General features: G+C 38.7%; 5 protein-coding genes across 14 annotated transcripts; 2 read left to right on the top strand and 3 right to left on the bottom strand.

The window, feature by feature from the left end:
- Positions 1 to 5,810: 5,810 nt before the first annotated feature.
- LOC105429486 (uncharacterized) lies at positions 5,811 to 10,237 on the bottom strand. 3 transcript variants are annotated; one of them, XM_089079629.1, is made up of 7 exons: positions 10,097 to 10,237; positions 7,848 to 8,413; positions 7,540 to 7,719; positions 6,841 to 7,116; positions 6,369 to 6,709; positions 6,175 to 6,292; positions 5,811 to 6,066 (listed from the first exon to the last, which is right to left on the bottom strand). In XM_089079629.1, the coding sequence occupies exons 3-7, from the start codon at positions 7,595 to 7,597 to the stop codon at positions 6,056 to 6,058; spliced, it is 804 nt and encodes a 267-aa protein (XP_088935755.1). In that variant the 5' UTR covers positions 7,598 to 7,719; positions 7,848 to 8,413; positions 10,097 to 10,237; the 3' UTR covers positions 5,811 to 6,055. The 3 variants fall into 3 exon arrangements, with proteins under 3 accessions (XP_088935755.1, XP_088935754.1, XP_011640788.2); XM_089079628.1 differs by having other exon boundaries at positions 7,540 to 8,413; XM_011642486.3 differs by lacking the exon at positions 7,848 to 8,413 and having other exon boundaries at positions 10,097 to 10,235.
- Positions 10,042 to 15,196, top strand: LOC105429485 (uncharacterized). 7 transcript variants are annotated; one of them, XM_011642484.3, is made up of 6 exons: positions 10,042 to 10,183; positions 11,317 to 11,974; positions 12,189 to 12,547; positions 12,681 to 13,491; positions 13,646 to 14,027; positions 14,184 to 15,196. In XM_011642484.3, exons 2-6 carry the CDS (start codon positions 11,430 to 11,432, stop codon positions 14,313 to 14,315), a joined length of 2,229 nt encoding a protein of 742 aa, XP_011640786.2. In that variant the 5' UTR covers positions 10,042 to 10,183; positions 11,317 to 11,429; the 3' UTR covers positions 14,316 to 15,196. The 7 variants fall into 7 exon arrangements, with proteins under 7 accessions (XP_011640786.2, XP_011640785.2, XP_088935740.1 ...); XM_011642483.3 differs by having other exon boundaries at positions 10,052 to 10,190; XM_089079614.1 differs by having other exon boundaries at positions 10,138 to 10,279.
- LOC105429483 (coiled-coil domain-containing protein 124) lies at positions 15,126 to 17,109 on the bottom strand. 2 transcript variants are annotated; one of them, XM_011642477.3, is made up of 4 exons: positions 16,948 to 17,109; positions 16,018 to 16,182; positions 15,666 to 15,934; positions 15,126 to 15,491 (listed from the first exon to the last, which is right to left on the bottom strand). In XM_011642477.3, the coding sequence occupies exons 2-4, from the start codon at positions 16,174 to 16,176 to the stop codon at positions 15,296 to 15,298; spliced, it is 624 nt and encodes a 207-aa protein (XP_011640779.2). In that variant the 5' UTR covers positions 16,177 to 16,182; positions 16,948 to 17,109; the 3' UTR covers positions 15,126 to 15,295. The 2 variants fall into 2 exon arrangements, with proteins under 2 accessions (XP_011640779.2, XP_088935757.1); XM_089079631.1 differs by lacking the exon at positions 16,948 to 17,109 and having other exon boundaries at positions 16,018 to 16,189.
- LOC105429484 (UPF0235 protein C15orf40 homolog) lies at positions 16,512 to 18,852 on the top strand. The gene is made up of 4 exons (XM_011642478.3): positions 16,512 to 16,918; positions 18,262 to 18,355; positions 18,449 to 18,576; positions 18,650 to 18,852. The coding sequence occupies exons 1-4, from the start codon at positions 16,811 to 16,813 to the stop codon at positions 18,737 to 18,739; spliced, it is 420 nt and encodes a 139-aa protein (XP_011640780.2). The 5' UTR covers positions 16,512 to 16,810; the 3' UTR covers positions 18,740 to 18,852.
- Positions 18,764 to 22,350, bottom strand: Vdup1 (arrestin family protein Vdup1). The gene is made up of 6 exons (XM_011642472.3): positions 21,675 to 22,350; positions 21,348 to 21,472; positions 20,897 to 21,114; positions 20,052 to 20,198; positions 19,710 to 19,931; positions 18,764 to 19,596 (listed from the first exon to the last, which is right to left on the bottom strand). Exons 1-6 carry the CDS (start codon positions 21,785 to 21,787, stop codon positions 19,405 to 19,407), a joined length of 1,017 nt encoding a protein of 338 aa, XP_011640774.1. The 5' UTR covers positions 21,788 to 22,350; the 3' UTR covers positions 18,764 to 19,404.
- Between the last annotated feature and the right edge of the window lie 131 nt (positions 22,351 to 22,481).

Here is a 22,481-nt window from a genome sequence, read left to right as displayed (position 1 = left end):
GCGCTACCTGCACGGAAATACAATCCCTTTACCTCTCCCACTCTCTTAATTCGTCCGTTTCTTCCCTTTAACGATTGTATTATTGATAACATAATCGCGATATTAATAGTAACGAATGGCAATAATATTGTCATTCTTGTTTTCATTCGACCGCGAGCTTCCTTCAGCCTCAATTTGCAGCCTATTTTGACGAAGCGGATAAGAACCCAGCGTGGTTGCGCTGGAATTGGGGAAGAAAAAGGAAAAAAAAAAAATAAGAAAGCAAGAGCTCGCTTCCAAACGGGATAATGAGGAGCGCCTGTACTACAATATGTACTAAATCCGAAGGTAGTAAAAAGTGCTGGTAACTCTATTTTCAGTAAAATTATCGCGTATCGCGCGACTCCGCGCGAAGAAGTCGGGCAAGTGTGAGAAGAACCTGTGGGGAGAAACAGGTTCTAGATTCATTCACATCTTCTCTCGCCGAGGCCTTGAGCCGAGCAAAAAGCGTTCTCTCTATGCGATTCCTACACCATAGACTCATCTTGTAATCCGCCTTGGCTACTGGCGAGCCAAGAGAACGAACGCTGCGCGCGGGGTGTCTGGTGAATACGGCGGTAGACAATCGGAAAAATCTGATTTCTCTCAGTTACAGAAAAAGGCTTCGCCGGCTGCACCGGCGGCGAATCGAACACCCGGTACGTTCGCATTGTCCAGAAGCGCTAATCTAAAACGTGGGCTGGACGCGGGCAGAGTTCGAAACAGTTCGGCGTTTAAGGAACACCTCAATCTGGCCCACGTCTTTCTCGGTAATCTCACATGTGATCAGGAAGGCAATAAAAATTTAATATCAGAAGCACGGATACACTGTGTACCTTAATGTTACGTACAATATAGAGCGTTGATTTATGGGCCGATCAAAAAAGTGCTGATCTCTTATAGAAACAGATTTTTTTTTTATATCTTACAGAATAGAATATATTTTTATTAGAATATCATAATTCCATATTATTATTTATTTTTATTTATTTATATTATTATTTATATTTATATTATTTTATCTATCTTTATTATTATTATTATACTCCATGTTGTTATTTGGAATATTATATTAAAATAATTATATTCTTATAGATTATATATAAAATTTTATAGAATCTTATTTATAGATCTCTTACAGAACGGTAAGTAGATTTGAAAGAGTAGATTTGAAACTCCCCTAGAAGATATGTGTCCGTTCAAAAGTACCGACAGTAACATGAAAATCGATTATTGCTTTTGTTTGTCACATATTGACGCCGGATTTCCTCACCGGAAAAGCGTATGCGTACTGGATCCTACGAGCGATTCTCTCGAATAAGATTAACAATAGTATTGGGCTCGGGATACGTTGGCCGCACCGTGGGCTACCTTCTTGAATAAATTAAAATCGACGTCGAAAAGGAAAAAAATCCACGCCGACGTCGTCGATGCCGACTTATTTAGCAATCCGCGAACGATAAGCAATGTAAAACCAGTATCTATAAAGCAGCCGTTCCTCCGTAATATCCAGCGGCGATCATTATGTCCCGCTGTTACGCGCGGTTGTTGTTCTCATCGACTCAATCAGAAAGCTAATTAAATGTACAGTCGCGCCGTGCAATTAAGGAAAACGAGCGACCCTCCGAGACACAAATAGTTAAAATGGACAACAATAAATTGCGGTTGATCGTTCGCAAAACGACCTCGAGGGATGCGTAATAGCTCCATAATTAAATGCATTTTAAAATAGAAAAGTGCCTTAATGATCATCTGTATCTTATCACAAGTTTGAAAGTACATATAAAGCCTGCATTTTCGATTTAACACATCTGCTGTCTATTCATTTCGTTTCTTTATTCGTTTTTCTCGCGTTGCTGATACGTTCCTCCCGAGTACAACGCGTTCAATTGCGCGTTTCAATTTTTGAACTTGGAGCTGGAAATTTTTTTATTTAAAAAAATTATATATGACCACGCGATAATGAGTGATGACTCATCGATAAGTAATATTAGATATTACTCATAAATATGTACATAAAAATGTTCATGAGTCACCTTGTGCTTATAGATAGTATAGATAAACGCATTACAAATAATTAGAATTTCCCGATAGCACTTATTTATATTTTGCTCATTTAAACTACTTGGAAAAAATTTTAAATTCTGATGTTATCGAGACTGAAACGATATGCGTATGATGTATGTGTGTGTATGTGTGTGTGTGTGTGTGTGTGTGTGTGTGTGTGTGTGCGCGTGTGCGCGTGCGTGTGTGTGTGTGTGTGTGTGTGTGTGTGTGTGTGTGTGTGTGTGTGTGTGTGTGTGTGTGTGCCGTCGTTAAAATCGATTACCAGTCGTTTTACTTAGTTGTTTCCCGAGTGTTCGACTGAATGATTGCTTTAAGAAATAACTGTAACGGACTTTTGCTAACCCTTGACTGTGGGCCGTCCCCAACGAACTTCCATTCGTTCTCGACGATGCCCACGGTGGTAGTCATTTTACGGACCAGTGACTTCTCGAATTATTCAACCGATGATGATCTTGATGACACGACCACCGACGGATCTTATGTAAATAATCGATTAACCATCCGATGCGCGCTACACAGTTTACAATTTTATATAAAAGATTACATAGAAAAATATTTGTTTTTACATAGAATTTATTATTAAAAAGTAGACCGGAAACGTAAAAATAATAAAATAATAAGTACAATAATTACAAGTTCTCCGTTTGTCTCTGTTTTATTCCTCTTATTCTACTTCCTTTGTACCTCGTCTACTTGACTAATTTAACATTTCGCTCAATGTTCCGGCGAAGTTCTTAACCGCAGGAAGTCAACGTGCATGACATGTGCTCGAGTTAATTGGGAGCCTCGTTCGAATTTGATGGCACGCGCCTTCGAGGGGCGTCTTCGGGCACCCTGGGAGTCTCATGGGGAAATAAATTCACAAACCGTGAAAATTTAATGTTCTTTATAGGGGAGAGAAACAATGTATTGTTGGCGTAATATCGTATAGCGTACTATTCAACTGCTTTTTACGCAAAGTACACATGGAGAATAGATGGCTAGCCGTAAAAAAGCAGGATATTGTACAGAACGAAACTTGATGGCAGTATATGACTTTTTGATATCCCCTTCCCCCTCCTCCCCCCGAACTAACCATCTTGGCGCTACGTATGCGGACGTCTATGCGCCGATCTTTCGCTCTAATGGTTCCACCTGGGTTCGGGTGTACATATCCGTGGGTGGTCTCCGTCATGCGTTTGATAAGTCTCACGCCAGGTGTAGATCGAAAAAAAGAAAGGAAGTGAGGAGTCGTCTACTTCCTTTGATGCTCGGTGACAATACGTCGATTGTCGAAAGTCTCTTCCTTAAAAGCTAAATCAGCCTCAACATCCTGCGACACTCTTATCTTCTTTATGCAAAGGGTATAATTTTTTTTCAACGATTGAACAGCTAGAGATCTTGTTTGAACAAGGGGACTTCAAAGGTGTAAAATATCTCCCTATTTAAAAGGAAAGGAAGAAATTGATTGGCGGACGTTCGCGCGCAGGAGTGGGCTGAAATAACAGGAACAATCCTCTGTGCTCGCAGTAAATTTGATTGTTCGGAGGCAGAGCGGAGGCGCCTACGCTGTCCGGCCCGTGAGTTTGCCACGGGGAAACGCCACATTCTTATCGTTCGAGAAACTAGCGTGGCACAGCATAGCGTAGTGACGGCATCGTGTGTGCGTACCGGCTAGCTGTCTCCTCTAACAATACAATAACGATAGGAGGCGTCGCTTAAGGGCAAGTCCGCCTAGCGAGTAGTTGTTCAGGCACGTACCTATTGGTGCCGGTAAAATATTGCGTTTACACGTGCCTCGTGCGAAATACTCCCTCGTAGAATCACTTCCGGGTCTCCAATATGACGTCTCCAACGCTGATCAATAAACGCGAAAACTTCGTTAAAAACATTCCAATAGAAGAGATATATTCCAATTCCAATAGAGCAGATATATTTATAATATATTTTTTTTTATTAATACCGTTATAAACTGCGCCATATATTTTCTAATTTATTAAATATAAAAATCAGATAAATTCTATCAACTTGTGTTGCAATTATGTGTATGTATACCTCGTATCACGAACTGTCGTGTGACATAAAGAAAATTATTTACATTTAATTATATATCTTCGATATTTAATAAATCATAAAAGACTTCAAAGAAAATACAAAAAAAAAATATTTTCATTTAACTTGTAGCCTTTTTATCCGCAATTATATACAACATGTATGAGATATAAACTGTCAAAATGTGCTATTTCCACGAGTAACTGTTTACGTATAAGTATAAAAATAAAACGAAAGAACGAAAGAATCAGTATCGTGAAAAAACGAATAAATCAATTTTAATTCGAGTATTTAATTTAATAAATCCTTTTTAAACCAGCCTGTCTTCCGCGGTTGTAGCTTTCTATATTGCAGCAATGCTTTTACGCGATGTCTTTGCAGATGTGAAGAAACGGGTTACATTTAACGCGCGCTGAAATTCATGATCGTCTCCTTTCCCCTAGAAGCATTTTCATTTTTACCCTCACCGCGTTATCCGCGGAATATAGCAAGAGTCATGCTAACGACGCACTTAACTCTCTTAGAAAGGGATCCATCCACGCCTCGGAATTGAGAGAAAGATGGTAGTAGGAGAAACAAGTTGCTATTCCCACGCTGTTCGAGATGCTACATGCACTTTCGCTATCCAACCTTATCGAAGCTGGTGCATTGCGAAAGGCAGGTAATAGGTTCACGACTGCAAATATTTTTGTTTGGGCGGTTCGGACTCGCGCGCTGGAATCTCTTCTTCTCGTGCGAACGTACAAATGCGATAACGGTAAAGTGATCGAGCAATTATCGCAAACGCAACAGTTTCTGATGTTATCTTGATTCATAAAAAAAGAAAATATTAGAAAATTAGTTAGTCCGCTAAAATAAAAAGTTAAATTACCATTGCCACTTATTCATATCGTATACTTTGTTCGGCAGATCAAGCAGAAAATCATTTAATGTAGTTGACTACGCGGGTATCGGGCAAAATATTATTTCAAGCACTACGGAAAAGTCTTTGAGTCTTTCTTGTACTCGTATCGTTAATCATCTGGAAGGAAATCTCTTTCAACATCCTGCCTCGAGGCCACGATGAAACACGCGAATAAAAAACGATTCCGTTGGTCTTGCGCTCAGTCTTCTCGTATAAACGTCATAATGTCACAGTCTTTCGCCACGGTGCACCTGAATATTGCGGCTCTACGCTTCCAGCACCTGTTTCCACCTTGACACCTGACGGAGCCTTCTCGCACTCGCTTCTCCGTAGGGGTTCGAAGGCACATCGCCTGTCCACGCGACGCAGTCGATGCCGGCGACCAGCGCGCCAACGGCTGTCGATGCGTTACGCGTAACGCAAGACAAATTCCGTAATCGTGTGGTTTCAATTCGACCACTCGTTGTTCGTTTACACCATGCATTACATACGTTATATTCTAACGCTACTTTTAGCCATATGTCGAAATAAATAGATCTGCGCTCATTTTTCAACGTTTCACGTTGTAACGGAATTTCAAATATCCTGGTATATTCAATAGGAATACATAATTTGTTTCTCGATAATTTTACTTATAATTATTTAATCGCAAATGGAAATTCCTTGTATTGCCCCGGAAGATAGACAACCGCATGTACATGGCCGCACTCTTATCGATCTGCTTTCCATATCGCAGCAGTGATGGACGATATTTCAACGTAAGCGTATAAAGCGAAGCATATACAAGGTCTTTATAAAAGAGAAATAATGTTGTCTTTATTTCATAAGTTAAGATTGAAAAATTGAACACGGGTAATTATTAGAGCGAATAATACGTGAGGGACTGTTTCATGGTAAATCTAGAGTTACATTTCACGGTTACAATTTCTTATCGAGTGGTCACTGTTAATATAGATTGCATAAATGTAAATAACCTGAGCAATAAAAAAAATTCTTCGTCCTCAATATTTGTCTTTGAATAAATCCGAGAAATTTTTATGTGGAACCTAAAATATAAAGCGATATTTTATTTTGTAACACGAATAGAACAGGACATATCTATTTTATGGATTAGAGAGAATTAATTAATTAGTGAATTAATAATAAGCGCTCACCACCAACGCATTCCGGACTTTTGCAAGGTAGTTTGGTCGGTGTGTTGGCGTAAGTTGCGTAACAATTTACGTCACATCTATAGCGTAAGACAGGATTGCCGCATCCAGAGCAGTCAGGCTGCACATTTGGAAATTACAAGTACATAATCTTTTAATATACGAAAGATATTTTTAACTCGATATAACAAGTCTACCTGTACTCCCTGAACTCCAGTTTGTTGAATGCAAAGCCACTGATTGTACGCGCACCCACCTGCAGCTCCAAATCCTATCCCATACGTAATTTGCGGTACTAACGAGATTTGAGGTACTATAGGGATTGATGGTACAGTCCCAGGATATCCAGAATATCCAAAATATCCAGGATATGGAAGATATCCAGGATATGGAGGATATCCAGGAGGATATTTAGGGACTTCAGGAGGATATCCAGGGGTTCCGGGAGGATATCCAGGGGTTCCGGGAGGATATCCAGGAATTCCGGGAGGAATTCCAGGTTGACAGGGAGGGAATCCAGGTTGACCACAACCGGGTGCTGTAAATTGGAAACAAATTTGTAAATCGGCGACTTTATTAGAGTATTTTTCTTATCTATTAAACTGTCTAATCTATTCAGAAAAGTTTATACATTAGATCCTATTTTGATAATTAGAGATCTTGACTCACGACAGCAGCCTCCAGTACAATTGATTCCGCTACCATTAATACACCCTGCGAAAGGATTAATGATATTGTTAATGCCAATATTTGTCGTTATATTAGTAGTCCTTAGCCCGTCATTGGCTGGACCGCAATTCCCCGACGCGCATTCCGTTTCGTATTCCGTAATGATCTGATGCCTGTGCCTGGTTCTCTTCATGCAGGAACTACATTTCTTTTCGCATTCGTGATCCAAATGATGGTCGCACTTTTTTAGGCATGTCTCCAGACAGTGGGCGGGATCTGTAGGTGTAAATTTTATCGCTTATCGCCGCTATAATCACGGGACATAATTTTCTTTTTATGCGGACAAAATTATGGTATTTAAATAATAATAAACTTATATTAGTCATATTAATAATAATAAAATAATTTAAACAATATGTGCGATATATGGATATTATCACGCGTAATTAAATGCACGACAATAAAAACTGCCGACTCGTCTAGCATACTTGAAAGTCGCACTAATGACCAACCGGTGTTGCGCAACTACGTTTGTTACGTTGTAAAAGATCCAGCAATTTTAATTTAATACCGACGGTCTATCTTTCTAAGTGATCGTGCAACAGTGTGGTTGCATAATATGTTTGAGCGGAGTTACTTCCGAGCGGCACGCGCGAATTCCCATGTTTATCTCGATTGTTATAGCGATTGATGATCTACCAGTTTCCGGCGGGCCGTCTCCGTGGCTCGTGTGGTGCCCGTGCCTTTTCGGCCTCATTAAACACTTCACGTATTTTTTGTAATCCGGATTCCGACATTCATCGTACACCTTCTGCTGGTCCTCGGTGATCGGCGCCTCGGTGACCCCCCCGACGACTTCGGCCTTCCCTTCGGCGTTCCCTTCGGTGTGCACCAACAGCACACACCAGCCAATAAAAAGATACACGATTAGCAAGTGCGTCACTTCCATAGCGCCGAGTTCTCTCTACGGAGTAATCGGGCGGGATGAGCGACGTAACCCTTTATACCTTAAGCCGCTTACCCGGGGCTGCGGGGTTAATGACCATTACCGACAGCGTTTGCGCTGTCAAAGTCTTAGTTGAAAATGTTTGCGCCGCACGCCCTCGTAAAGATACGTCGTCGCACGTCGGCTAATATATTAACGCGTAAATTGTTATCTGCCTCTTGGCAACGGTGCAACGTCAAATTTGCACTGCTTATCGCGAACACCGGCCGCTGCGAAGCTGTCGTCCGCTCTCTCCGCGGCCTCTCACCGAAAGGGGCGGCGTAACGAAGGCAGGGGGTGGCAAAGTGCTAAAACACACACTTTCGTGCGACGATAACACTGGCCGTGCCACCCGCAGACATGATATTCGTAACGCGATCGTATGTACGATCAAACCGAATGTTTAGAAATGAAGAAATTAATTAATGCCAAGATAGAGAAATTTCCTATCTTACGGCGAGACGTTCGAAATAAATTATCATTCAACGCTTCTCTATTTTCCGCATTAAAATGTCTTAAGTTTACTACCTGCGATTTTCTTCCTCGTAAGTTATGTACCTACGGCGCTATCTCATAACTCCGTTTGTTCTGCAAACACATTTATTCAAAACGTGTCATTATCGCATCCCGCAAGTATGTACTACGTGAAATATTTTTATGCACGCCCGTCGCATAAGAAATTACGTCAGCTATCTCTAGAATATTCGCTTCGATTACGATTGATATTCTTACCATATAATGGGGGAAGAATATCAATTGGAATGTTTAAAACTTCGAATCTGTAATAATATATATATATATATATATATATATATATATATATCTTGAAGTTAGATGATCGATCTTCTAGTTGTGAATATCGCGCGTAATCAAATCGCTAGTTCGAATAGGTCAGTGACATTTCGATCTTATCTCGCAATTCTCTTGGTTATAGAGCAGGAAATATGCTATCGTTTCCTTTATTTACATTGCTCATCGATAACAAAGTCGCGCGAATAAATACACTCTCGGAATTTTAATTTATCCTTACTCTCGAGAAGAGACTATTATTTGAGCAGCCTGATTGCAGCTGAAAATTGCATTATCAACCTGACTTTTTCGAGATATGCCGTTTTTTTTTTTTTTTTTTTTTTTCCCGACATCATAGTACAGTTATTTACTGTACCTGTTATTCGAAACGGTCATCGCGAGCCGCTTTAATAGGTCATATGATTATAAAACCTTTCACGCATCCATGTACGTGATTTATCGTGATTTATAAGGTCTCTTCCGGTCTCCATTCAAGGGAGAGTACCAGTTACATATATATAAAACCGTTGACGAAAGGCTTATCAAGGGGTGGCGACAAAGTAGGAATCAATCCGTTCGACCTCTAGCAACTTGACTCTTCGATACTCCAACCACCCAATCCAATATTATTATTATTATTAAGTAACATCTCAAGTATAACATCGACCATAACATAAAGATCACAATTTGTTAAAATATAAAACAGTACATGTAATTAGCAATGATTTTAAATATATCAGAGGCAGATCGGTACCTCTCTTGGCTCTTCGATACTCCGTCTATCAAATATTACTATTATTAAACAACATCTGGAGTCGTTTCGCGAGATCACGCTTTGTTAGAATATAAAAACGTTACGCGTGATCTTGAAAGGACTTTAAATGAACCGGAGGCAGGTTGGCGAGATCGATGCGGACTTTCTAAACGCCCTGTATACAAACGACTTCCCTACCGATGGTAGGGGGACCACGGTTCGCTCTCTCTCGCACTGGCCCCATCCGTGTGTTCGAGACGTACAATGGCCGCCGTGTGAGCCGACGTGCTGCGTGCCTCAAGTATTAACCGTCCTCAATTTTCCCGACTTAATTTGCCGGCTGAGAAACGCCCACGAAAAAAAAAAAAATGCGCGATGCCCCGCCGCGGTGCTACTATTCGACGCGAGTCCGCGCGACAGCGAGCTCCGACGGACGACGCCCGCGTCCTGACCATGGGCCATCATCATCATCATCATCATCATCATCATCATCGTCATCATCATCATCATTATCATCATTATCATCATCGTCATCATCATTGTCGTCGTCGCGTATGTCGTTGACGCTTCTTTGCGAAAACACAGTGACCGACAGGACGCGACCGATCGCGTCCGGGTGGATCACGCCGTCGCGACAAAACGGCTGCTAAAACTCTCCCGAGGATCTCGCCAGCCAAAGACAACCGAAGCGAACGTTTCTACGTTGCGTCCGTACACTTGTGACCTACCTTAATATTCAGTGTCGTGAAATATTACCACGCCAGACCACGGTGTTATTACGTATCCCGGGTTGTATCCCGCTCCGCCTGAGGAAGGTAATTGGTAATTTCTCCAAGGTACTTCTGGTATTTGATCTCTGGAGCGATGTAGGACTCGAGCGTATCCTGTGTGTCAATCATCGGAGCAAGACGGTATTTTTGCGAATAATCGGATCCCTGTGTGTCTTTTAGTATTACATATATCAAAGTACCACGAGATGCAAGCGTGGATTAGTCATCAAAAGTTTTGAAGATACGTCAGTGAACAGCTCTTCGTGAACGTTCATTCAGTCCCCTCCTACGTAGGTAATTCGCCCAATCTAACCGGATTAACGTGCTCCAAGTTGACGATATCCTCGCCGCCTTAACTCGCTGTCAATAAAGCTCTTAAGAGGCAAATAAGAGAAAATCCGACAAAAAAAAACTCAGTAGCACGTATATTTCCACGAAAAAAAAAAGTGAAATCATTGGATTATATATGCACATTGTATGCCAGACTTTTCCCGGTATGGTTAAATGAGAGATCGTTCCGATAGATAAGTTATACTTACGTCGCTGCGAAAGAATGTATGTACAATTAACTATTCACTTAAACTCCGTCTGAAAATCGTCTAAATTACCATACCCGCAATTCGCATTCGTTTTTTATTTAAAGCCACGTTATCGCAAGAATGTGTGACTCATGTTGCTCGCTTTTCAAAATGCGCTAGAATATCGATAGTAACTTTCACTTTTTTCGAAAATAACACGCTTTCGAAGTTGTCTCGAATTATTCGAGCGTGGACGGAACGCTTTCGTTTTTTTTTTTTTTTTTTTCGCGGGGAAATCTCATTGCTCGAATATATGAACGTAGGAAAAGCGAGTTATAAGCCGAGAAAGTCGTTCTTTGCGCAATATAAAAAAACCAATCTGCAATTATAACACTAGCGATCCAGTGGGAATGCAGGAATTCGAGTTTGATAGTTGAAGTTAACCAATTAATTAGCTACATTAACACTTGTAATTATTAATTTCTCAGAGGACATTAAAACTTTCCAGAGAATCGAATGAATCACTAAACAAAAATACTTTATACTTAATTCAGATAATTACAAAAATATGTACAAAAGATAACAGGGGTTTCAGGTTTATTTGATAAAAATCGAGGCTTTAAATATTTATAAAATACATCATTGACATTCCTTTCATAGGCACCGACTTAGGAAATATACTGCCGATACTATGGCAGTCGAATGTTCGATTGTTCGATAATCAGCCGCTTTGATGTATTTATGATTCGACCATCTCGAAGAGAAAAGTGACAATGGAGACAGAGGAGACTCCGGTGGGGTCTCCTTGGTACGGCAAGGTTTTCGAATGTTGGAGGAACCGAAATCGAGTCGGTCCCGGTAGAATCGAGCTGCCCGACTGCGACTTCTTTATCGTGGCACCACGACGCACGCTGCGTGTTCTCAGGCCGACCCTGAAGAGTGGTTGGTATTACGAGAGCACGGCGGTTGATCGGCCGGAGTCGGTCAACGACAATTTCTTCAACCGATGGGCCAGGAGGCCGCATCCGTCTGGAAACTGCAGATGCTCCTTTCGCCAATCCATCGGTGCGTTAAGTACCACCGAGGAGCGAATACTGTCCGCGGAATTGAATCGCATCCGGACGAGTCTCTGCGAAGCCGAGAAAAACGCGCACGGCATCGAGGAACTGGAGCAAAGAGTCACTGCGAATCTACAAAAGTTACGGGACACCTCGGAAGCCGCCGAACGCGCGAACGAAACGGTGCCTTCGATATTAACGTCTGATCGCCAATCGTTCGAACAAAGCGCGAAGCAACAAATCGTCAAGGATTTGGAAAGGTAAGTTCGTCGACTCGATAAGGACAAAACGAGATGCGAAAGATTTTATTCAATTATTCAACAAGCAATTTTAATAAAAAAATAATAATAATGTTACTTAAATGTATTATCTTAGATGTAATATCTTGAACTTACATCATTCTTCTTCAATCTTTTTTATATTATTTGTCAAAGAATTGATACATTGTAAAAATCAAAAATAAATTTTTATCAGGTATATCAATACGCTTCTAGAAGAAGTGCTTGATGACACTGTTAAGCATGTAACCGGTGTAGAAAAGAATAGCGTTCAAAATTCTTGGCAACGAACGAAAAATAATCTGATGAAGTCGCAGCTCGATAAATCCAAAGAGAAAATTTCAATAAAAAAGGACGGAAATGACTCCTTTATCGATATTAATCTCCGTCTCCCAGCGGATAAGAGAGAGACGCAGGAGCAGTGGAGTACGGAAAATGAACATAAAAGGCAATTCGCTAGTGTTTCCATAGGCGAAGGCTACGTGAATCCCGCTTTCGTCGGTTCGACGGATGAGCTAGCTTCTTTAGACTTCGATTGTTCTACAAGGAAACATAGTAAGCGATAGATTTAAATAAAATATGATATTATTTATTATCTTATTATAGACAAATATCTTTCTCAAATCCTTTTTTTTTGTTCAATATAAAAAATATTTTCACTATTTTTGCATCTTTTTTTGTAAAATAGCAGATTTATATCTTGGAATAGCAGCGGATAGCATTTCTCCAGAAAAGTTAGACTGCGTGGATTCTGGGATAAATAGCGTAGAGACTATCGAGTTTCAACTACCTGATCAAGAACCGAGTTTCGAGCAATCTCTTTTACGAATCATTGATGAGAAATTGGGAAGAGGTCCTTCAGCGAATAATTCGGAAGAGGATAGCCTTGAAAAAAATTCGCAGAAAGCTGTTTCAAAAGAAGAGAAGAACAAAGAAGAGTCTGCCTCTCGGGAGATATTAACTTCCAAATTTGGAACATCGTCGACCGATCCCGATTCCTGGGAAGTGGAGCGACTGGAGGATACTGTTAATATAGAAACTGATTTCAAGAAATTACGCCTGGAATTTCAAAGCAACGGCAAGAATTTGTCTCCGAACGATGAAACTCTATCGAAGATGAATGTAAAATTAATGGAAACCTCTATTGAACTCAAGGATTATAAGAAATGGGTGGAATTCGATGAAATCTCTTCGCAGGAAAATACGCGACGAAGCCTCCGCGATTCAATAATTCAACTAAGAAGGAATAGAAAACCAACTATAGTTTTTCTACACGGGTTTGGTTCCTCAGCGGAAATCTTCGAACATCAACTACAGTATTTTTCTTCCCGTGGTTATCCTTGCATCGCTCCCGATATGCTCGGCCATGGTATGAGTTCAGCGCCTGATCGTTCTAGAGATTATCATTTCGGCAAGTTACTCAAGGATCTAGATGCCGTTCTACACCATTATGCTTTCAAACCAGGGGAAAAATGCGTCTTAGTCGCACATAATTACGGGTGAGGTGCTATTTAAAAACGGATTGTGAAATTTCTTTCCTTCTTTTGACTGATTTGTATCAAATTATTTTTATACAAAATGAGGAAAACTGATTTTTTATCTTGGTAACATTAATAAAATTAATATTTTACAAATATCTAATATAAATTTTAGATGTAGCTTCGCTACGGCGTTAGCTTGTAAATATGATAGCAATATCCATCAACTCGTGCTAATATCGGGCGGCGGACCGACCCCCCTTGCCCCGCCAAGCACGGAATGTGCGGGTCATTGCTGTCTCAGGGCGATTCTTGCGCCTCTGCTGATGTGCGGTCTTCATCGAGATATTCTGTATTCCGCTCGAGGTCGACAGCATCCTTATTGCGGTCAAGAATCGATGGAACAGTGGCCTTCGCATATGAAATACGTACTGAACGGCATGAATTGGCCGCAAGGCGATTATGCCTTCCATAGAAAAATATGTACGCCAACGCTTTTAGTGCATGGACTAAGAGATAATAAAGTGTCGCTAGTACAAGAGTGTCAAATGGAAAGGGTGAGATTATATTATATATTTGCATCATATTCTCTCTCAATCCGATAAGTAATGAGAAATAAATATACAAAATGTTACGAATGTAAATAAAAAATTATTAAGATTAATTAATATATGATTTCTTTTAAACTAATTAGTTTATTCCGAATTTTTTAGACAATGGTAAAGGCTTTCCTCGAAGCTATTCCAATGGCTGGTCACAGTCCAATGACTGATTGCCCCCAGCAACTGAATCATATGATACATTGCTTTATAGATCTGTGGAAGAACAAAAAATGGCAGCAATGACTATTCTTTCTAGGAATAACGTCTGCAATGTTATATTATATTGAAATTACATCGACGCATACGTAATTGATTAACAAACCATTTATAAATTAACTTTCAGTTAGATATTAATATTTAACTCTTTTGCTGTGGGCAGAGGGATTCTAAATACATATGCAACTTGAATCGTTGTCGTAAATATGCCAAAAGTACAAGCTAACGTCGAAAGATTTGTTTCGATATTGAATCTCTACATATTTCTATACATACGTATCTGTGCCGCTATATATATATATACAGTAAGTAATGAATAGGACAAATAATCTTTCATGACATGTATTCACAGCAAAAGGATTAAACTGAAAAAATAAGCTTTTACTTTATGATTCAAAAGATTCAATTTGATCAAACAAGATAAACGTTCGTGTGGCCTTATAAGAGTGTGCCAAATTTTGTACAGATATGTACAGAAAAAGATGTACAGATAAAATAAATATGAAATGTCTTATTTGTCTTGATCACTTAAAATAACTTTTATATATTTCGAAATTTGTTTCTTTTAATGTTCGATAATATGTATTGTATCGAGCATTAAATATAAGATGTTTCGATTCGATTTTAAATTTTTAATCTGTATCTGAAGATTTTTATCAATATAAATATTATTTATGAATGAACCATATATAAAATGTCAATTAAAACAGATAAGCTTTTTATTAAAAACGTTATTTTATTCTCTTAGATAAAAGAGTCATTTGAAGTGATCCAGCAAATATTGAACAGAGGCTATAGAACAGCGTATAGATTTTACCAAAGATGATTTATACATCGTTATTTTTCATATACAGTACTTTTTAATATAAGTTATACGTTTTACAAATAAAATGGTATACAGATGATTACATCGTTGCAATGATTGTTACGTATTTAACAGAATTAAATAATTAATCAGTCAACGATGCACGAATATGTTTCGTGCTCGTCTGAAATCACCATCATCGTTAGCGATTCAGTAACGTTTGATTAAGCGGATTCTCAGACGACTTCATCCATTCTTTCCTAAGTATTTGTTTTAACTGACTCAATCTTAAGGTAGGATTTTGTTCTTTAATTATCGGCATCATTCGTTCTTCGAAGCTCGCATACGCGGCTTTCATCCGTTTCTCCGGATGTCGATCAATTTCAGGATCCTTCGAGCTAAAAATGCAATAATATAAACGATAAGTCGAGCAAATAAAAAAATACATATAATTATTATTTTCTTGATGATATACAAGATATTTGATTTGATATTTCTGTCAAAATCTTTGATTATCGTTATAATTATTAGATGCTATAAAAATTGCATCTTAATGTCTTGAATGTAATTACCTTAAAACAGATATAGCTTCATCTATACCATGAGCCGTTTCATCTTCCAAAATCAATCGATTCAAATTTTCCTCGATCGGTTTCTCCTCTTCCTTCTTCTTCATAGCCACTTGATTTCGTTTTTCAGTAATAGCAACGATTTCGGCTCTAGTAATTTTCGATGCTGGCTGCTTGCCACCGACTTTTATATTTGCCATTTCTTTTTCAAGCAAAGCTTTTGCTTCCGCCTTTTTTTCTAATTGCTGTTGACGTTTCTTCTCAAGTTCTTCCTACATATGATAAAATATACAATTGTATTATCGATACGGTTATTTATCTAATGCCGTCAATAATAATTGTAATGCATATATACTTGTTTTTGTTTCTTCTTCAATACTTGTTTATCATTGTCCTCCCATGCTCTATCTTCCGCTTCCTTTGCTTTTTTGACATTTTCTGCTTCTTTAGCTGCTGCTTTTCTAGCTCGAGCGGCAACTGCCTTGCTATTCTCACCCACAAATTTCTTCGGCATGTTGATCTGCCGCATGTAAATTGCGATAATTATTCGCAAGATTTCGTTTTATTTATATTATCTGATCTCAATAATATCTAAACGGATACATATACGGATGTTCCAAAATTCGCAAATCAAAAAATCAATAAAAAAATTCTAGAAAAAAAGTATTTGTCATTTTTCATTCCAAAAACAGTAGTTTTTGAGATATAATGTTTTAAAATTGACTACTCGGAGATTAGATAGTCAACTTTAAAACGATCACTGAGTCAATATCGATTGATTAGTGAGTACGCTTTCACTAACATTGATTAACTTTAAAATATCATATCTCAAAAACTATTATTATGAATTATTATATTACTATTATTTGGAATGAATATTTTTTTTTTTTTATTTATTTTTTTGAGAATTCTTTCTGTAGCACTTTGATTCGAATTTTTGAACACTCTATATATTAACTATATTTACGTTGGCAATAGTTGGACATGCGCGGATCATTGTGAACATTATCAAGAATCAGGTTAAGAGACTTCAAAATAATCGACATTCCGAGGTCACAGTAGTACGAAAAAAAACTCGCATATGTGTGTATTTTTAATCTTGTGGAGCGGATAATAAATGACGTATCGCGCGGACTCACGGAAAGCACATGCTTACGCGATTTAAAAGCGGCTGCAAGTGTTTAATCATCACACGTGAAATGTCGAAACAGCGATCCACGAAAAATGCAAAGGCGCCAAAGGCGATTAGTGCCGACGTAAGCGATCATCCTGACGCTACACTTACCGATTCCTTGCCTACAGGATACTCGATCACCTAACGCGAAAGTAGCGCGACATTTTCTATTATATACGCTTTACCATTCTTGGTGATCTCTCTGACAACTCCGGTTACTCCGTATCAACAAAAGTGACTAACCACGGCTGCCAACCTTATAGCCTAGTTCTCGTTATTGCCGCAATTGTAATTTAGTGCGCGGAATATTACACGTGGGTGAAATTGTGACAGCTGTCATTTAGCACGTGGCAAGGTGTTGTCATGCAATAGAAAACGATATGTTAAAAAAGCATATTCATTATTATTTCTATATTGCTGCTTGTAATCAAATTGAAAATTTTTTCCTTCTTCTATTTCAATTAAAACTTTTTACTTTTTGTTTTTTATAATCAGACAATCTAATCGTTGATATTAATTATTTATCTTCCATTTAGAAATGCAAAATTTAATCGAAAATAAAATTTTACTAATCTATTTTGATATTTTTAAAATTTTTGAGACTGTTTTAAAAAGATTGTTGTATTTAAAACTTTTAATTTTAACTATTACAACTTTTTGATATTTATTTAATGATATTTATGATAAATATTTCTTTCGTAATTTTTATAGCTGTATTCTGTATATGTAAATTACAATTACGTACATATTCTCAATTATTCTAAATAAAAAATTTACTATAAAGATCAGTCTACACGATTGTATAATTTGCGCTCACAATTTGGGAAATATTAATCAAGAAAAGGAAGGATTAATCAAGTTTTTCAAGCGTTTTAAGAACATTTCTCGAAAATTCTTCTTTTATATCTCAAATTAGGAAATTATTCGTTTACTTATATACTCAGACAAAAGTAGAAATTAACAATTTGTATATAAAAAATATATCATAATATTCTAGAATTTATAAATTTTTTCAAAACTGAAATTATAAGAAAGAATTAAATTCTATCTGGAATGCAAGAGTTATTACAAATTATGGATATTACTCCAGATATATATTTTCCGATTAATATTTCGAAGATTATCATGAAGATTATCATAAGGCCATAAAGAAACAAATTTTTAGTAAAATGCTGAGAAAATGTTTCTAGCGGAGAATATACATATTTACTTGCTGAAAAGTTTACGCGATGTTAATAAAGACTTATGGCTCTTGCACACAAAGCATCGTTAAGAAACAATGCGTAATTTATGCGGTGATCACTCAACCTCTCACTTTTCCGGAAATAATAATAGATACAACGGGACATTGATTGCGTTTACTCGTGTTTTTACGCGCCAAGTGTGTCAAGATATTTCCTTCATTTGTTAACATATTGTTTACAGACTTCATCTACAGGATCTGTGGTTTTGAATAAAGACGGAAATGTTGTGATTAAAATTCAAGCTAAACCCGGAGCAAAATGTAACAACATAACCGGTAATAGGAAATATTATTTAATAAATTTTCTTTAATTGTTTATTGACGAAATTGCATAATTATTGTTTAACAAATGCAAATGAATACCCCTAGATATTTCCGATGAAGCAGTAGGTATTGCAATTTCCGCCCCGCCAACGGAAGGTGAAGCTAATACCGAGCTCATTAAATATTTAGCTTCAATTTTTGAAGTAAGAAAATCCGACGTATCCTTAGATCGGGTTAGTCCTTTAATTAATACGAAAAAAATTTTTATTAGTTCGTGTGTTTTAAATTTTCTTTTTTTTTTTGCAGGGATCTCGGAGTCGGCAAAAAACAGTTATAGTATCGGGAATAACAACAGATCAAGTTTTGACGAAATTGAAAGGAGAAATGGAAAATTAAATGTTTGTTATATACAAAAACGCATTTTTCTGTCATTAGACAATTTTCTTCAATTTACACGTACAATTTTTCCTTATAAATATATCTCAATTCCTAATATATTTCAATTCCTATTTTTGTGTTATACTTATTTTGCACATAATTCTGTTAAAAAAATGTCAATTATGTTATACAATATTATACAAATTTATACATCTATTTTTTTATAAAGTTAATTAATCGAATTAGGGCATTGTCAATTCATAAGATGTAATATACATTCAGTTTTTTAACAGCTATAACAGCTTTGAACAGCTCTATAATCGCACCAGTTATAGTAGTTTTCAAAGATCGCCATCGATTTTTCGAAATTTTACACGAGTGTTGCTGTGACTAGGCAATGTAAAAATCGATGAAGATTTTTAATGAAATAATAAGCCTGTTTTTTATTGCAGCACCGAACAGCATTAAAACTTTCTATTTCGCTTTCGCTAAATTTCAAACATATATCTATTTCATTATAAGTACAACAAATGTACACTAGTTTAGATATAAAAAAACAGACCTAATTATAAGCGCATGCATACGACTATGATCGCAATCATCTGAATGTGATCATAGAAAATTAGTACCTTTATATTAAGGCACTAATTTCGTAATAATCCAATAATAGATATGTTAAGCTTTCACTCTTGTATTTCGAAGGCCTTGTCGTCAAGCCAAGGTCGAAAAATGGGTAGCGTCGAGGGATAATGAGCACCCCGTTTGGACGGCGCGGTACCAGCTGGTGCACCCTCCGGTCTCAGGGGATACGTGGCAAGCACGATCGGTATTTGTAACTTGATTTCCTTGTCCAAACTCTTCGGGCTTATGACGAACTGCGGGAAACGTTAATCATGCCATAAATAAAAGAGCTTTAACACATCTGCGACGATTCTGCGACTGTATAATTGCGTTACGCTTGAAAAGAAAAATCTCTCTTGGAACTCACATAAACATGGTAGAGAACGTTGATCAAGTGGCATCCTCTGAGATTCGTCGGCGGCAAGGGAGGAACGTACATTTGTTCGTTTAGCCACTCCTCGCCCTCACCCGGCCGGATCTTCCCTCTGGAGACGCTAGCTAATTCGCGAGTCTCGCTTGCGAGCACTTTACCCCGACACAAATATTGTATCGTTTCGGTGAGCGACGCCTTGGTTGATTTCATCGTCACCTGTTAATTCGAGTTTCTCAAACTTTTTCTCATATCCTTACGCGTATCGCTACTACTAGACTAGATCGATTAAAAGCGTCGAAATTAAATTTATTGGGTCTGTCGGTTATGGATACATACCTTGCTGCGATTGCTGACAGTGGCAGAAATACCGATCGTTTCCCCTGGCACGTATCCACCCCGGTCCAGACTCACTCTGCAGAACACAGGCCCGCCCGATACGCAAGAGACACCCACGCGCTGTTCGATCTCTTGCCTCGCGGGTTGCTGTTTACGATTACGAAGGCATTATTTATTTTGAAGCGGCTTCTTGCGAATTTGCGCATAATTTTTCCGAATGATTCAAGCAGAAGTTTTGAAATCGAAATTAAATATCTCAGAAAATATTGTTATTACCGATGGCCAACGTTCGCCAAGCGATACGTTCGCCTATCTACGATTGAACAATGCTCGTCGCTGAAATGCTGTCCGCCAACGCGAGAATTTTCTCACACACTTTTCTAAAGATGCAAATGCATCGCTGCCAGGGTATATGGATGGCGATTCCATCATGATCTAGCGAGTTTATCGTGTGTCGCAACCGGTACAGAACAAGGCAAATACGAATCGCCGCACAAAAAATTCTTCGCGTCTTTTTATTTAATCTGGAATTTATTTATCGGATACGTAATCACTTTAATTTGTTTGCCTCACGTCAAGATATTTGCGACGCTTTCTATACAGGTCAGCGACCAGTATTTGGGTCTCGGTTATGGTAATGCATGCCGGGTATTCATTTAATTGCACGCGCGAAACACTTTCCTTGGTCCGAAACGGTTATGCTAAGTTGAGAGAATGTTTATTCATAACAATCATTTTGTAATAAAATGAAAATATCTAGCTATCGAAAAATTTAAAACGTGTATGAATAAAATCTGCAGATATATCAATTCGCCAATTATCATAAGCGATTGTCATTAGCTCACCGCTAATATCGGTGGTTCCAGATTTAAGTCGATCGGATTCATAACGATGAAGACTTGTTGATTTTTGTGAGTAAGTCCACCTGGCTCGCGAAGAGCCGCTTTACAATAATATTGCACCCATCCATGTTTTCCGAGAAAAGTGGAGGGTAGACCCAACGGTAATCCCAATTTGAAGGGAAAGCTATGTATTCCGGGAGATAACAATGACGGTCCTTCGCCTATTAAAAAAAAAAAAAAATCGCGTTCTCCATCAGAAAAATTAAAGATTTATTACTTTATCTCGAATCAGAAAGATGTCAACAAGGGTATCATATTATCAATTATACCATCGCAAAAATTCTTGTTAAGCTATTATTACACAATATAAATAATTCATTCGGGAACATCACTTAAAGAACAAAAACACGATTTATTTCATCGTTGTATTTAATTAATGTTTTCATAATTTCACCTGGTTCACCCAGCAGCCGCATGCGAAAATCGATGTAATTCTCTTTGTCGTAAACTCTCTCGGCACGTTGACTGCGTACTCGAACTACACCTTCTCCCACAACATGGAAATGCAGTCCCGAGACGCTACGGTAACGTACCCCACATTATTAAAACTTGTATTATTTACTACGGTAAAAATCTAGCGTTTTTTTTTAACCAGGTCGCGGTGAAAAGATATTCTTCTTTTTTTCTAACTCATGCACCTTGATGCATGTAAAAATAATTTTTCAGACCATAAACTTATCTCGACCGTATCCTCTTTGACTCTCTACGAGACGCTACTTACTAAGCTTCATCGTCCAGCTCTATGAGCACACGGCCGGACAAGAAGTGGCCGGGGAAATACAGTAGATTCGTGTTGTCGAAAAGTATCAAGAACTTGCTGAGCTTCCTCGTCATCTCGCCGCCGTAAATGGAAGTAGGTGCACTCCTCGTTATGTACTCGCGGAGAAGGACGGCCTCTGCGGACACGCGTTTACGTCACCGCGGCTTCACGCTCACTGAGTATATACGTCGAGGTACGCGCAGGAGCAACCTTCTTCTTCCATCCGTTATCTCGTGACGCGACGTGAGAATCACTGGCTTGCATCGCATCAGCAACACGTTCGTAACATGGCACGCGCTTCTCCCTCTCGTTCCCTCTCCTTCGTTCGGTTTCACTCCTCCCGTTGCGTGCTGGCGAGCTGGCTACCCAGCTACGATATCCACCACGGTATCACCTCATCGTCGCGCTTCTCTCAACCGCGGCACGCCATTTTTCGCACACTTCTCGAGGCTCTGCGAGAAAAGACAGACGGAGGAAGTCGCAAGTCGAAATGCTCCGAACTCAAAGCGGTCGCCCACCGCGAACGCTTTTCTGTCAACGCTTTGTAGTAGTCATCGCACCTTCCTGCCCATTCTTGGAGACGCGTTTCACTTTCGCTCCCTACCCTCCCTGCCCGGTTGCTTCTTTACCACCTCCCATCTATTCTGGTATCCGACTGGTCTCTCACCTGACCTCACCTGCCTTTGATACTTGCCCAATGGTGACATTCTAATCAACATTACTGCTTTTGGCATATCGAAACCCAAGGATGCGTTTGTATTAGCGATC

This window comes from Pogonomyrmex barbatus, unplaced genomic scaffold, assembly GCF_055798465.1.
Source record: "Pogonomyrmex barbatus isolate J1 unplaced genomic scaffold, ASM5579846v1 scaffold3, whole genome shotgun sequence".
Lineage (NCBI taxonomy): Eukaryota > Metazoa > Arthropoda > Insecta > Hymenoptera > Formicidae > Pogonomyrmex > Pogonomyrmex barbatus.
Note: the sequence above shows the minus strand (reverse complement) of the source record. Positions and strands in the feature narration are given on the sequence as shown.

Bases quoted from the DNA above. Each gene is read 5' to 3' on its own strand.
- LOC105429485 (XM_011642484.3), top strand. From the start codon at position 11,430: ATGGAGACAGAGGAGACTCCGGTGGGGTCTCCTTGGTACGGCAAGGTT. The intron at 12,548-12,680 runs GTAAGCGATAGA...TTTGTAAAATAG, and splicing joins TTGTTCTACAAGGAAACATA to CAGATTTATATCTTGGAATA. The intron at 14,028-14,183 runs GTGAGATTATAT...CGAATTTTTTAG, and splicing joins AAGAGTGTCAAATGGAAAGG to ACAATGGTAAAGGCTTTCCT.
- LOC105429483 (XM_011642477.3), bottom strand. From the start codon at position 16,176: ATGCCGAAGAAATTTGTGGGTGAGAATAGCAAGGCAGTTGCCGCTCGA. The intron at 15,935-16,017 runs GTATATATGCAT...TATCATATGTAG, and splicing joins TGAAGAAGAAACAAAAACAA to GAAGAACTTGAGAAGAAACG. The intron at 15,492-15,665 runs GTAATTACATTC...TTGCATTTTTAG, and splicing joins GAAGCTATATCTGTTTTAAG to CTCGAAGGATCCTGAAATTG.
- Vdup1 (XM_011642472.3), bottom strand. From the start codon at position 21,787: ATGACGAGGAAGCTCAGCAAGTTCTTGATACTTTTCGACAACACGAAT. The intron at 20,199-20,896 runs GTGAGCTAATGA...AATCGTAAACAG, and splicing joins TGGAACCACCGATATTAGCG to CAACCCGCGAGGCAAGAGAT. The intron at 19,932-20,051 runs GTATGTATCCAT...TCGAATTAACAG, and splicing joins CTGTCAGCAATCGCAGCAAG to GTGACGATGAAATCAACCAA.
- LOC105429484 (XM_011642478.3), top strand. From the start codon at position 16,811: ATGCTTACGCGATTTAAAAGCGGCTGCAAGTGTTTAATCATCACACGT. The intron at 16,919-18,261 runs GTAAGCGATCAT...TATTGTTTACAG, and splicing joins CAAAGGCGATTAGTGCCGAC to ACTTCATCTACAGGATCTGT. The intron at 18,577-18,649 runs GTTAGTCCTTTA...TTTTTTTTGCAG, and splicing joins CCGACGTATCCTTAGATCGG to GGATCTCGGAGTCGGCAAAA.
- LOC105429486 (XM_089079628.1), bottom strand. From the start codon at position 7,789: ATGGAAGTGACGCACTTGCTAATCGTGTATCTTTTTATTGGCTGGTGT. The intron at 7,117-7,539 runs GTAGATCATCAA...TTACACCTACAG, and splicing joins AGACGGCCCGCCGGAAACTG to ATCCCGCCCACTGTCTGGAG. The intron at 6,710-6,840 runs GTGAGTCAAGAT...TCCAATTTACAG, and splicing joins TTGTACTGGAGGCTGCTGTC to CACCCGGTTGTGGTCAACCT.